This window comes from Gossypium hirsutum, chromosome D10 (genome assembly GCF_007990345.1).
Source record: "Gossypium hirsutum isolate 1008001.06 chromosome D10, Gossypium_hirsutum_v2.1, whole genome shotgun sequence".
NCBI classification, from domain to species: Eukaryota; Viridiplantae; Streptophyta; class Magnoliopsida; order Malvales; family Malvaceae; genus Gossypium; species Gossypium hirsutum.
In genome coordinates, this window is record NC_053446.1 from 34,810,643 (window position 1) to 34,823,708 (window position 13,066).

Genomic DNA, 13,066 nt, shown 5'->3' on the forward strand with positions numbered 1-13,066 from the left:
ATGCTCATTCACTGTAATCATGTACTATCATAGGTTTCAAATAGATCCTAGAGCAGATATAAACATAGATCACACAAGCATCACTCATCCATTAATCATCCAAAAGTAGAGTATAGAAACTCACTTTATATCTTTCATCCTTACCAGCTTAGCTTGTCCAAAACTCCAGAGCCTCCTTCGTCCAAGCAACAGCTAAGCATGACAATCATATATCGACTAAACCGGAGATAATAAAACATTAAAAACCCATCACCCATAAACATAAAATTTTTAGGAATCCTTATTCTCTTTCTCTAATCCATGAGTACAGAGAGACTTAGGAGCTTGCCAGCTTACTGGATTCTCTACTTTTTAGACTTGAGTCTCATATTTTCCGTCTCATGCAAAGCTTTTCTTAACTTCCTCTTCTTCAATATAACCGAAGAAGTTGATGCAGATGAGAAGAATATTATAATTTGAATTGAGAAGAATCCCATAACAGAAATATCCCTTCTCACACATATATATATTCCTATGCTGCAGGTAGCCACAGCCCCAGATAACCAACCATCCCTAATCATATTGTCTCCCACTAAGGAATTAGTTCCAACTTAACCAAACTAGAATTAGATCTCAACTAATTATCAATTAATCATCAAAATTTCCAAGTTTTCTAGTAGAGCACGCCAATTTATTATTTTATTTAATTAACTCCCGACTCTCTTTTAAAATCGAGACCTTAAAAAAATTCGAGTGTGACAATCCGTCTCACATAAATCACACATACTTTTTGTGAAAAGTTTATTGTTATAAATATTACAAACTAGCTCGATTTTCAAGTTTTTAATTTTTCTCTATGACAAAAAATCATTTTCAAACCAATTTTTTTCCAACATATGGCATGCCAACTATATTCAACTCTACCTAAGACAGTTAATAGGGTAGCTAGTGTTCCAATTACACATCATATACATGTTCATCTCAATTTAATTCTTTACATACTATATCATCACATATAAATCGAGTTATGACACAGTACTATACTTACCTCGATAGTAAGTTTGCAACAATCATATATGTATATAAGCATATGTATTTATATATCAAACTCGAATCAGAAAACTACAAATCGAGTTTTCATCACTTGTTTACGATTCTCGTCTTTTCATTTTCTCGAGATGGCCTGACATAGTCTTTAGCTATATTTGATAATTCAATCATAAAAACGATATCAGTTCGCATTCAAACACATAATCACATATTTTGCATTTGATTCATTTTAGGTCCTATATCCGGGTGACACATATTTCTCCATATCTAACATCAAATTAAAATTCAATTTTACATCCTCTCATTAGGGACCTCATACTTTCTATCTATAACATTATTTCATGATATTTTTCAATTTATCTAATTTAGTCCCTAATGTCACAAAGTTCTCTAACAAGCTTTAACTTAATTTCTAACTTAGTCCTTAACATAATCTAAGTTCACTACCTAATAGTCTCTTCAATTTCAAGTCTAATTCATCAATCTCTCTCTAATGGCAACTTGTTAAACATCTAACAATTGAAGAAATTGATACATAGGCTAGCTAAATTATTGAACCAATCTTTATTTGAAAAATTATTTTGATATAAAAAATATGATTTTTTTAATAAAAATTATTTTAAACAGAACTTGGAAAAAATTCTAATTTAAATAGTATCCAAAAGAAAAATTGTTGAACTTACACTTAGAAAATTTTTTAAGGCCAAATTAGTTAAACAAACTATCAAACATTTTTCAAACAAGTTAAAATTTCTCTAGGCCAAAAAGTATTGATACTTTTTGTCAAGTACTGATAAATTTAAATGAGTATTGATGGATTCACAAGTTTATCGATACTTTTTTCAGTATCGATACAAAGATGACATACAAAAATGACATTCTATTTTCCAAAATATTTATCAAGTATCGGTACGGTATCGATACCTTTTTGTTTGGAATCAATAAATTTCTTCAAGTATTGATAGTGGTATACTTTTCTTGATAAATTTTTGAGTATCGATACGAAATTAACATTTTCACTTTCAAAGTATTTATCAAGTATCAATATAGAATCGATACCTTTTATTTGGTATCGATAAATTTCTCCGGGTATCGATATTGATGGTTCCAACGGTCACTAAATTAGACATTAAATGCTATTGGTATCGAACTCGTAAAAAAAGTACCGATACTTGTTCTTGCAGGTGACATTAATGCATTGATATTTTCATCCCCAACGGCTCTACTCAATATTCCAACAACCACAATAGTTGGAAATCAATTTGGGAGTATAAATATCATCCTCAAAAGGTCCTACAACAACAAGAGAAATTATCAAACCTTAATTTTCAATCAAATAACCTTTGTGCTTAAAGCTTTCATACTTTTCTTGTACACACTTGTGAGTTTTCATTGTTTTTTTATTCAACTCAAATGTTTTATTAATTCATTTGTGCTAAATTGGAAAATAATCCAATCTTGTAAGGATCAATTCTTAGTTTGCTTTTTTGTGTCGCTTTTTGAAAGGGTTCTATCTTAAGGTTTTGGTAGGAGTTGTAAGGTTAAACCTTGTCCTAAAAGGTTAGACAGATTAGTGAATTTGGAAAAATCATTAGTAGTGGAGTAGGCAATTGGGACTGAACCTGTAATAACAGATTTTGCCCGGGCTTAAAAGGGCCCAAATTACAACGGGCCTATGTAGCCCAAAACCCGAAATAAGCAGAGGCCCTAAACAATGGCCCAACACAATATCAGCAACCCTAGGGTTTCTGTGATGAGTCTCGCGCCGCAGCCACCTAGCCTCGCCCTCCGAATCTCATCCCCCGAATCTTCATCTGTGCACAAAAAAAGGAAATAAACAGTATATGGAAAAAAAGATCAAAGATTTGAAAATCAAATCAATATAAGCAGATTAGTTTCTTTATATATTTTGAGAATGGCTATAAAAAGCCATTAAACATACTGTAATAGTGGCCGAAAAATCAAATAAAAAACGGAGGTTTTTACTTTCGCAATACAGAGAGCATAGTCGATTAAAGGTTGATACTTGTATTTCTATTTTATTTTTTTCATTATATCTATTTATTTTTATCATTTATATAAATAATATAAATACAAAATGAAGGAAATAACCTGTATTCGAGTCGTAACCGCCGCGGATGGTCGAGGAAGTCATCACCGAGGATTGACGGTCGAAAACCGAAAGGTTTTCTCAAGATTTAGGCCCTCTCCATCAATATTTTGGCAATTTCGGGGTTAGATTCGAGTTTAAAGGCTTTAGAAGGGTCAGATCTAAAATTTTCGGCTCTCCGACCACCGCATACGGCGGCGCCGCCACCAGTGGCCGATGGCCGGCGTGGTGGCCAATGACCGGCCAACGCCGGACTTAGGCCGGATGACTGAAGAGGGGGGAAGAGTTTCTTAAAAGTTTTTTTTGTTTTTTTTTAAAAGAATGGGAAATGAAATTTTTTTGGTTTAAATTTGGCTTAAATAAGCCCATCAAAACGACGCCGTTTGGAAGGAGGTGGGATTCGCGCGTCGACCCGATCCGGACCCAAGATCCGTACGTTTTGATGCGGAGGGGAAAAATGCGTTTTTAGCCCCTCCGCCTTTTAATACTTTTACAATTAAGTTTTTTTAAAAAAAATTCGCCTTTAATTTGTTTTTAATTTCAATTTAGTCATCTTCGAACGACGCCGTTTTAGAGGAGAGGGGAAAATTTCCCCTCCAGCCCCTCTATGTAATTCACGTGTTCAAATTAGTCATTTGGGTTTCATTTATTTGCGGATTTGCCCCAAAAATTTTCAATTACTGTTCAATTTAGTTTTTTTATTATTTTCCTAATTAATTTTAATAATGTATTTTTTATTTTTTATTTTTGCAATTATTTTCAAAAGATATTTATTTATTTTTTATGCGCATTTATATTTTTAAACTAATGTTTTTTTCATGTATACATTTTTTTTTGAATTTTGATAATGTTGACATTATTAATATATTTTATGTTTTCATAAATACATTATAAATTTTATAAATCAAAGTTTTACATGAAAATTCATTTGTATGCCTCTAATTCTTCATAATTTCATTTATTTTACTTATTTTGCTCATTTATTTGATATTTTACATGTCATTCGTTATATTTTCTTTTGTCTTAATTTAGTTTGTTTAAACTTCATGTTATTATCTCATTGTTATAATTATTGTTGTATTTGTTATTGTGGCATTTATACATGCATTCAACCTAATATCACATCATTTTTTTACTCGATTTCAAACTTTTCAAAATTGAGCGAATGCTTGTATTTAGGATTTTCAAGGAAATTGAGCCCTAACGTATTGGGTTCCGATTTTATTCGTTAAATCTAGCAATCGAACATTTCTCTTTAATCAAAAAAAATAAGAAATCATTATTGGGAATTCAACACGTTGTGTCCTAACGCATTGGATGTGACGCATTGATTTCTCGAAATGAAGATTTTTGCTAAAAATAATAAAGGAAATATTCCAAGTTTGGGACTTTGAAGGAATTGTGCCCTAACGTATTGGGCCGCAATTTCTTAAATCTTGAATAAATGGATATTCTTTTAAATTTTTATTGCACGTATTCTAGCCTAATTCTTTTTTGGGGAAATTAGAATGTCGTGCCCTAACACATTGGGTGTGATATTTTCCTTCTCTGAAATGATAAGGGTCTTAATACGTAACGTTTTAAAGTTTTTTTTTGCTAAGGATTATATATTTTCAAACTCTCGACTTCAAGACATTAATTAATCAATTTGGTACCAATTTTGGGCGTTACGAGGGTGCTAATCCTTCCTCGTACATAATTTACTCCCGAACCCATTTTTTAAAACTTGTAGACCAAAGCCGTTTTTTTAGGTGATCCAATCATACCTTAATAAAAGATTGGTGGCGACTCCCAATTTTTCATCGACAACTAATTTTTGTTTTTTCCAAAAATAAAAATGGTTTCGACAGAACCACTCTAAATCATTGTGTCTATTTGTTCTATCTTTCCTTTCAAGCTTCCACAAATTTTTAAAAGTCAGTTCACCCTCCTTGTTCGCGATTTCGAGTTGATTAATTGAGCTAACATAAATTAAACTCTCTTGATCAAGAATCTATAAAAAAAATTCAAGAAAATAGTTTGGTTACCTTGATGAATTGAATGGCCAAATGCTTGCTTAGGTGTTGAAGTTTTCTTTATTTTTTTTCTTTAATGGTGGACGGTGGAAGTTTAAGGAAAATGATAATTTTATCTTTCCATCTACTTACACGTTATTTATGGTTAGTTTAAAGTTTAATAAAACTAGTTAATCTTAATTAATTATTAACTTAAGAAATATATATTAATCATAATTAACATAATTATTGACTTTCATCGTCACTTCCCACTAATTTATAAAAGAAAAATGGTTTAGTAATCATTTTTTCCTTTGGATTATTGCTAACTAGGTTCCAAAGTATTTTCTTGTAACACCTATAACTTGTTTCCATCGTCGGAATAAGGTTACGGAGTATTACCATACATATCAAAACTTTTTGATATCGATTTGCATCTAATTATCAAATAAATTTCATAAATACATGTATAGTTCAGAATGAAATAGAACATACATTTATGGGCCTTAAATCGAGCCTTCAATGCCTTAAAAATAGGTTAGGAACATTCAAGGATCAAATTGGAACAATTTAGAACATTTAGGGAAAAATTGAAAATTTTCACTACAAGGGTCACACGGTCGTGTGTCTAACAGAGCCCAAACCGTGTGGCTCAACCATGGTCATGTGCCTACCCCACACACCCGTGTGCTGAACCATGTAACTCACTAACTTGGGTCACACAGCCGTGTCGCAAGCTATGTGTCAGCTTGTGTGTACCCTACACCTAACACGTTCAGGGCACACGCCCATGTGGGTTGCCCATGTGTGCCCAAAAATGACCAAATTCAAGCTTGTTTCTCAAGCAAATGCACAAGTACCTACACCATAACATAACTTGCATAAATAAGATCCTAAATACACAATAATGCAACCAAATCATGCCATTTCCAACTACCTACCATGCTTAAACAATACCTATTAAACACAACATAAGACACACTTTCATATACCATCAGACTAACTCATTTCTATAATAAATTCACATACAACTCAACCAATTTTAACTATATCATACCAATCTAGCATGTTTATTACCATTTCATAAACAATCACTTGGATACAATAAACACACTATAATACTACTATTCAACTACCTTTAACATCTAATACCAAGCATCATGCATAGTTTTGAAAACATAACAACAAGCCATTTGCCTATTACATGCCATATAAGCCAAATATTACAAAATCTACCAAACGAGTCCTTAGGATAGTGTGATTTCTTCAGTGATCCGATCTCCTGTCTACAAAATGTGATCTATAAGGCAACAACAATCACAGGTAAGCTTTCCAAAGCTTAGTAAGTTCGTCGATAAACAATAAATCTTACCGAACATATATTAATTCAATTAACAAGATATAAAGCAATAAATCCTATCAATCGTAGCTTACAATAGGTGAGCCTTCGATGGTATAAATAACTATAATAAGACGTATTCCTTTCCACATTTCACTATCTTACATAGAACACAAACATAGTCAAAGGAATAATAAGAAATGTAAAATTATGCCATTAGCCATCCAGCACACCATAAGCTCGTATGATCCAATCCATCTAGCACACCATATGCTCGTATAAGTCAGTCCATCCAGCACATTGTATCCAGCACCCCGTATGCTCATATGAGCCAGTCCATCCAGCACACCAAATATAATATCGAAATAGTCCGCAACAAATGCAGGACCTCAATATATCCAGTAAACACCAAAGTCTTCCATAGTTCATCTTCTCTGCTTCCATCATTTCATAATATCCCATAACACAGTATTTATACAACTCACAAATTCATTTAGGTAGTCAAGGTAATATAAAATCAATTAATATGTATCAATTAAACCAAACAAACTTACCGGACTAGTTTGCTATAACAACAAAAGTACAAAGACTATTCAACTACTTTCTACTTTCCTCAATTTCTAACACGTTCTTGATCTAAAATAATAATTTCATTCAATTAAATAAATCAAAAAAAAATTCAAGTCATTTTTGAATTAAGTCCCTTTTTGACATTTTACAAAATTACCCTCAACTTTTCATTTTTATTCAATTTAGTCCTTAGGCCCTAATCATGCAAATAAACCAATTTTATTGAAAACCCATACCCCCGGATGTTAATAGCTTCCATTACAGCCCGCATTTGTAACAATTTCACATCAAGTCCTTGAATTTTATTACTTTAGCAATTTAATCCCTAAACATTTAAATCATCAAAAATTACTTTACAAAATAATCAAATTTAACAACAAAGCTTCATAATCCTCCATAAACAATAAAAAAAACAACTCAAATCTTCAATGGCAAAAATTTTAAAATTTAACAGTTTTACGAATTGATCCTTGGGTTGGCTAGATTAAGCTAATACCAATCCAAAAACATAAAAATTACTAAAAAGAATCCAAAAACATAAAAATTACTAAAAATGGGGCAAAGTTTGCTTACCTAATCATCAAGCCAAAGTTTTGCTGAATATGTTTCTTCTCTTCTAGGGTTTCAATGGTGAATTGCTAATGAAGAATATGATAATTGATTTTATTATGTTTTGATTATAATATACATATTTAATAATTTACTCTTTTACCCTTTTAATAGTAATCAATCTTTAACAATTTGTAAGCCCACTAATGTCCACGAATTCTCATAATGGTTTAATTACCAAAGTGGTACACTATTTTCTTATACTATAATTTATTTAACTCTTCAATTAATAGAAACTAACATTTATAATCCTTACATTTCAGTCCTTTTTGTTTAATTAACTACTTAAATGTTAAAATTTCATAACCAAATTTTAATATAATACTAATGACATCATAAATATTAAATGATTAATATTTACGGATTAATACGTTGGAGTTGTGGTTCTGAAACCACTATTTTCGACACCATTGAAAAACGGGCTGTAACATTTCTAAATTAAAACCCAATAGCAATTAGACTTTTATAATGTAGTCTCTGAGCTTTAATTAACATTTTTTTCAGTTAAATTACTTGACCGATTTTTAATATATTTTTATAGTAACTCCGAACATCTTCCTATTTTATCTTTATGGACTCGATTTACATAAATGAGGTTCTAAAATCGTATTTTTCGACACCACCATCAGGTTATTACACTTAATTGATGGTGACATAACTCAATTTGATTCTTAAATAATAAATAGATTATGACATACCTATGGTCTGAGTGAAAACAATTATATAATAAATTTATAAAAATGATATGAAAATTAAATAAATTTTGGTGAAAATGATGAAAATAAGATGGTGAAAATTACGATGTTTTTAGTGTCAATCCCAATATATGTATATATTTTCTAAATGTTATATAAAAACATAAAAAAACAAAAATAAGTAAAAATTTCAAGTTTTTAATATATTTACAACTAAATTGAGAGCCTATTATTTCACTTAAAATTTAAATAACAATATTGATTATATTTATTGCGTCTTAAAAATTAAGAATAGTTTAATGGGTGAATTAAAATTTTACAAACTTTTTTGATATATTTTTCTAAATATTAGTATGGATTGACAACATATGTATCGTGTGCATAAGTAAAACTAGTTATAATTTATTTATAAATTCAAAAGGTTGTGAATCGGGTTACAGGATCCAGGTAATTACAGATTCGCCAGACCAAATCTCCGCCATATCGAAAAACAAAGATATGCAGAAGAGAGAGCAGGGCAAATCAGGTGGCTCGGGGGGTGGCAACGCCGCACCTCCGCCGAAGAGAGGCCGACCATTTGGAAGCACAGCTGCTAGCGTAGCCTCCGCCTCCGCTGCTGATTCAGTGGCTCCGTCCACTCTCCTCGGCCCTTCTCTTCAAATCCACAACTCCTTCTCTGGTAATAAACCCTAAACACAGAACTATAAAAAAAAAGCAGTCCATTAACTTATTTATTTAGCAGTTTTGCTTATTTACTATTACTTTTTTAGTAATTTTATCTGAAATTTGTGTTTTAAATTTGTTATTGCTGTTTTAAGTAGAGCAGAACAATAAAAGGATAGTTCTAGCACTTCAAAGTGGGTTGAAGAGTGAGTTAACTTGGGCTCTGAATACTCTCACATTGCTCTCTTTTAAAGAGAAAGATGATATGCGTAAAGATGCCTGCTTGGCCAAAATACCCGGCTTGCTCGATGCTCTTCTCCAAATTGTATGTTTTCTCTGTCTTTATGAACTTTAATTTTATGTTGTGATGTAAATTGTTGTCACTTTGATTTATTGGTTTTTATTTCTCGTCTGAGTTGGGATTTATTAGACTTTGATATGGAGCAGATAGATGATTGGCGTGATATAGCCCTGCCTAAGGAACTTAGAAAGGGACAAAGGACTAGAACATTGGGTGCAAATTCTGTCATAACAGGATTTGGCAACGAGTATGAGGCATTGGGATCGATTGCCTTGCTACCACATTCGGGGTAGGCTTGAAAATTATTTTTGTTGCCTTGTTGGGTTTTAAGAATTGGGAAATAAATTTGGACTTTTGTTATGGAATGACAGATTGGGGCCAGGTTCTGCTGCTGAAATATCAGGACAAAAGAATACCAGTAAACGACGCCGTTCTGAGTGGTGGCTTGACGAAGATGGTCTATTTAATCTAGATGATGAGGGTCGAGCTGAAAAACAGCAGTGTGCCGTTGCTGCTTCTAATATTATACGCAACTTTTCTTTCATGCCAGAGAATGAAATTGCTATGGCTCAACATAGGCATTGCTTGGAAACTGTTTTTCAGTGTATAGAAGATCACATTGTAGGTGAGACAACCCCTTCTTTTTCCCTTCTTTGTATATTTTAGTGTTTCTTTATGCCTGCATCCTTCAAAATATATACTTTTTTAGATTCTATGGTAGGATATAAGAATTTTAGATCTAGATCTTGGTTAGCTCATTGCACCGACAAGGATTATCAGGAACTGGAATCATGTCTTCAGATGCAACAATCTTAAACTTGTTGGGTTGTGATAGACTGATAGTTTAGCAAAGGGAAATTATTGTATTTCTTGAGTGGTCTTGAAATTTGTGCTGTTGAATTTACTATGTGTAGACCAAAGGTGAATCATCAGGAGCAGTGGAGTGGGAACTTTGTGGGCTATATTGCTGCTATCAAAAATATTTTCATTTTTCTTCTTATTTCCCTTTTCTGCTTCTACAAAAATTTGTCTTTCTTGTGTGTGTAATGGTAATTTTCTTCTAATACTTAATTGCAAAAATTACCTTAACCTTTTCAATCTGTTATTGTGTGCTCTTAAAAGTTCTTTTTTCTTGACAGAGGATGAGGAACTTGTCACAAATGCCATTGAGACAATTGTTAATTTGGCTCCCTTGCTTGACCTTCGGATTTTCAGTTCACCAAAGCCATCTTACATTAAAATAACGTAATCCTGATATCCTTTATTGCTTGAGTGCATGTTTTTCTAATTTATAACTTTTGGTTGATGATTATATCTACTGTTTTACCAAACAGCGAAAAACGTGCAGTTCAAGCTATAATGGGGATGCTAGGATCTCAAGTCAAAGCCTGGCACTGTGCAGCTGCAGAATTTCTTGGGCGCATGATTATAAACCCTGATAATGAACCCCTCCTCCTTCCTTTTGTTCCTCAGGTAAAGCATTCTGCTGCAACATTTTCTTAAGTAAAGGTGTAATCATGTTATAAATATTAATACAAACTTGATGATGAACTGCAGATTTACAAGCGTTTAGTAGATATTTTGAGCTTGCAGGCATTTGATGCCCAAGCTGCTGCCATTGGTGCACTCTATAACCTTGTCGATTTCAATATGGACTGCAGGTTGAAGCTTGCTAGTGAGAGATGGTAAGTTATTATTATTGTTATTATTTCTTTTTGGAAGTATGGATGACAGCATGGAGATGGTAATGCATAGTCATGTTATTTATTAAAGTTTACAGCTGAAAGGGCTATCTTATTTGTGTACATATGTTCACCCAATTTAGGGCTGTTGATCGTATACTGAAAGTGATAAAGACTCCGCATCCAGTGCCAGAAGTTTGCCGGAAAGCTGCAATGATAATAGAGCACCTTGCATCTGATCCTCAGAACCGGACATCACTGCTAGCTTATGAAAATGCTTTTGCAGAGATACTTTTTTCAGATGGTAGACATTCTGATACCTTTGCAAGGATTTTGTTTGAGCTGACTTCAAAACCGAACAACAAGATTGCAGCAGCTCGTGGAATTTGGGGCATGTAATCAAGACAATACACTTTCAGTGGTTCAACTCTAATTAAGTGGACTGTTATATCAGGACATGGACCCTAAACTGACGGGTACGTACTGGCTATATTTAGATTTAGACTAATCATTATTTATGTTGTGCTTGTGATTCTGTAATGTATTAAAAGTTTTAAACCTCATGAAGCTACCTTTGAAGCCGCTTGGTGTACTGATTGTAGTATTTTCTTGATAATAACTGAAATTTATATAAAACCAATGTTGTGCAACTACTTCTGCTAACAATCTCGCCCTCATCGGGATTGGATAATATCCCATTGACTTTGAGTATGTGTATATAACTTAGTAAGGATTCACGCATAAGTTCCTGCACTTCATTAAGCATATGCTTTGTAGTCATGGTTATTTCCATGAAAACCTAAGCTTCATTGTCAGGTTAGGAAAGTGTTGTCAACCATATATGCCGTCGAGATGACCTCATTTGCATTTGTTTTCTGTTTCCGATAAAAGAATCCAAAGTGCAAAACCTTTGAAGTTGGAACCCTATTTGCCCTTTGAGCTGACTTTTACCTTGAGCAAAGGAGCATAGGACGATCTAGGATCTAGACAGTGGTTGCGAAGGGTGTAATCGAAGTGCGGTAAAAGGTTCATCCTTGACTCGAAACTTGATATTCAAAACTCAGCTTGAGCCAGATTTATTTTTAAGATTTTAGCTCGATTCGAGATAACATTTGAATTTTTCTAGCATGTTATCTCGAATGTTATTGTTTTAGCAATTTGGATTTCAATATTTTCATTTTGAGTTAAAATATTGTGATATCAACGAAAATCTTGATTAAGGCTTTTAAAAGTTTGACGGTGTTGATGTGGTAAATTGTAATTTATTAATAACTCATTTGATTTGATACCTTTTTATCTTTATAACTACATTAAGAAATAATTTATAAGTTTAAAAAATTGTAATAAAAAATCATAAACATTTAAAAAGTATAATAAGTTATAAATTTTAGAAAATTACAAAAAAAAAAATCAAGTTTTGGATAAAAAAATTGTTATTGTATTTTAATTTAATTAAAAAATTATTGTAAGTCTTCCATTTTTTTATTTTTGGAAAAATAAAAGGGGAAATTTAACCAATGATCTTTACCACTTCCATTAGCAAATATTTCTTGAAATATTTTAATTTATTATTTTATCTAATATCAATAAAATGAACTCTATCCTCAGTCAGGAATTGGGAGGATGCCTAGCTTCTTGGGTCACAAGGCCTGTAAACTCTCCAATCCGGCCTAGACGTTAGATCCGAATTTAGGAGATTACATTGGCCACCAAAGTGGTTTGGTAGAATTATCGGAATTCTAAAATAGTTAACTAAAACATTGGTTTATTCTTTGAAGAAAACTTAGTCAATTTATGGGAAAACTCATGAGTTATAAAAATTGATTTAGTTTAATATCTTCGTTATAACAATGTTTACTACTGAAAATATAGTTTAAAAATCCGAATTACTTTCTTAACAAAACACATTTACAATTTAGTAGCGAAAAAGTGATTAACGTAATTTTAATAAAAATCATGTTTCATGCATAATTAAATAAAAATTTCATATTCTAATAACCTAAATGATTGCCATGCATGCCTAAGTAAAAATCGTAAACTAAATCTCATACCACAATAATAATAATATAGTTTC

General features: G+C 32.2%; 1 protein-coding gene and 1 long non-coding RNA gene across 3 annotated transcripts; one reads left to right on the top strand and one right to left on the bottom strand.

The window, feature by feature from the left end:
* Positions 1-2,632: 2,632 nt before the first annotated feature.
* LOC107916200 (uncharacterized) lies at positions 2,633-3,446 on the bottom strand. Its single transcript, XR_001689418.2, has 2 exons — positions 3,142-3,446; positions 2,633-2,843 (listed from the first exon to the last, which is right to left on the bottom strand). It is a non-coding gene; the product is annotated as an uncharacterized lncRNA (long non-coding RNA).
* Positions 3,447-8,687: 5,241 nt separating this feature from the next.
* LOC107914994 (armadillo repeat-containing protein LFR) lies at positions 8,688-11,642 on the top strand. 2 transcript variants are annotated; one of them, XM_016844078.2, is made up of 8 exons: positions 8,688-9,025; positions 9,168-9,334; positions 9,457-9,599; positions 9,682-9,935; positions 10,450-10,555; positions 10,645-10,783; positions 10,868-10,995; positions 11,136-11,642. In XM_016844078.2, exons 1-8 carry the CDS (start codon positions 8,845-8,847, stop codon positions 11,389-11,391), a joined length of 1,374 nt encoding a protein of 457 aa, XP_016699567.1. In that variant the 5' UTR covers positions 8,688-8,844; the 3' UTR covers positions 11,392-11,642. The 2 variants fall into 2 exon arrangements, with proteins under 2 accessions (XP_016699567.1, XP_016699566.1); XM_016844077.2 differs by having other exon boundaries at positions 8,715-9,025; positions 9,165-9,334.
* Positions 11,643-13,066: the final 1,424 nt, after the last annotated feature.

Bases quoted from the DNA above. Each gene is read 5' to 3' on its own strand.
- LOC107914994 (XM_016844077.2), top strand. From the start codon at position 8,845: ATGCAGAAGAGAGAGCAGGGCAAATCAGGTGGCTCGGGGGGTGGCAAC. The intron at 9,026-9,164 runs GTAATAAACCCT...TGCTGTTTTAAG, and splicing joins AATCCACAACTCCTTCTCTG to TAGAGCAGAACAATAAAAGG. The intron at 9,936-10,449 runs GTGAGACAACCC...TTTTCTTGACAG, and splicing joins TATAGAAGATCACATTGTAG to AGGATGAGGAACTTGTCACA.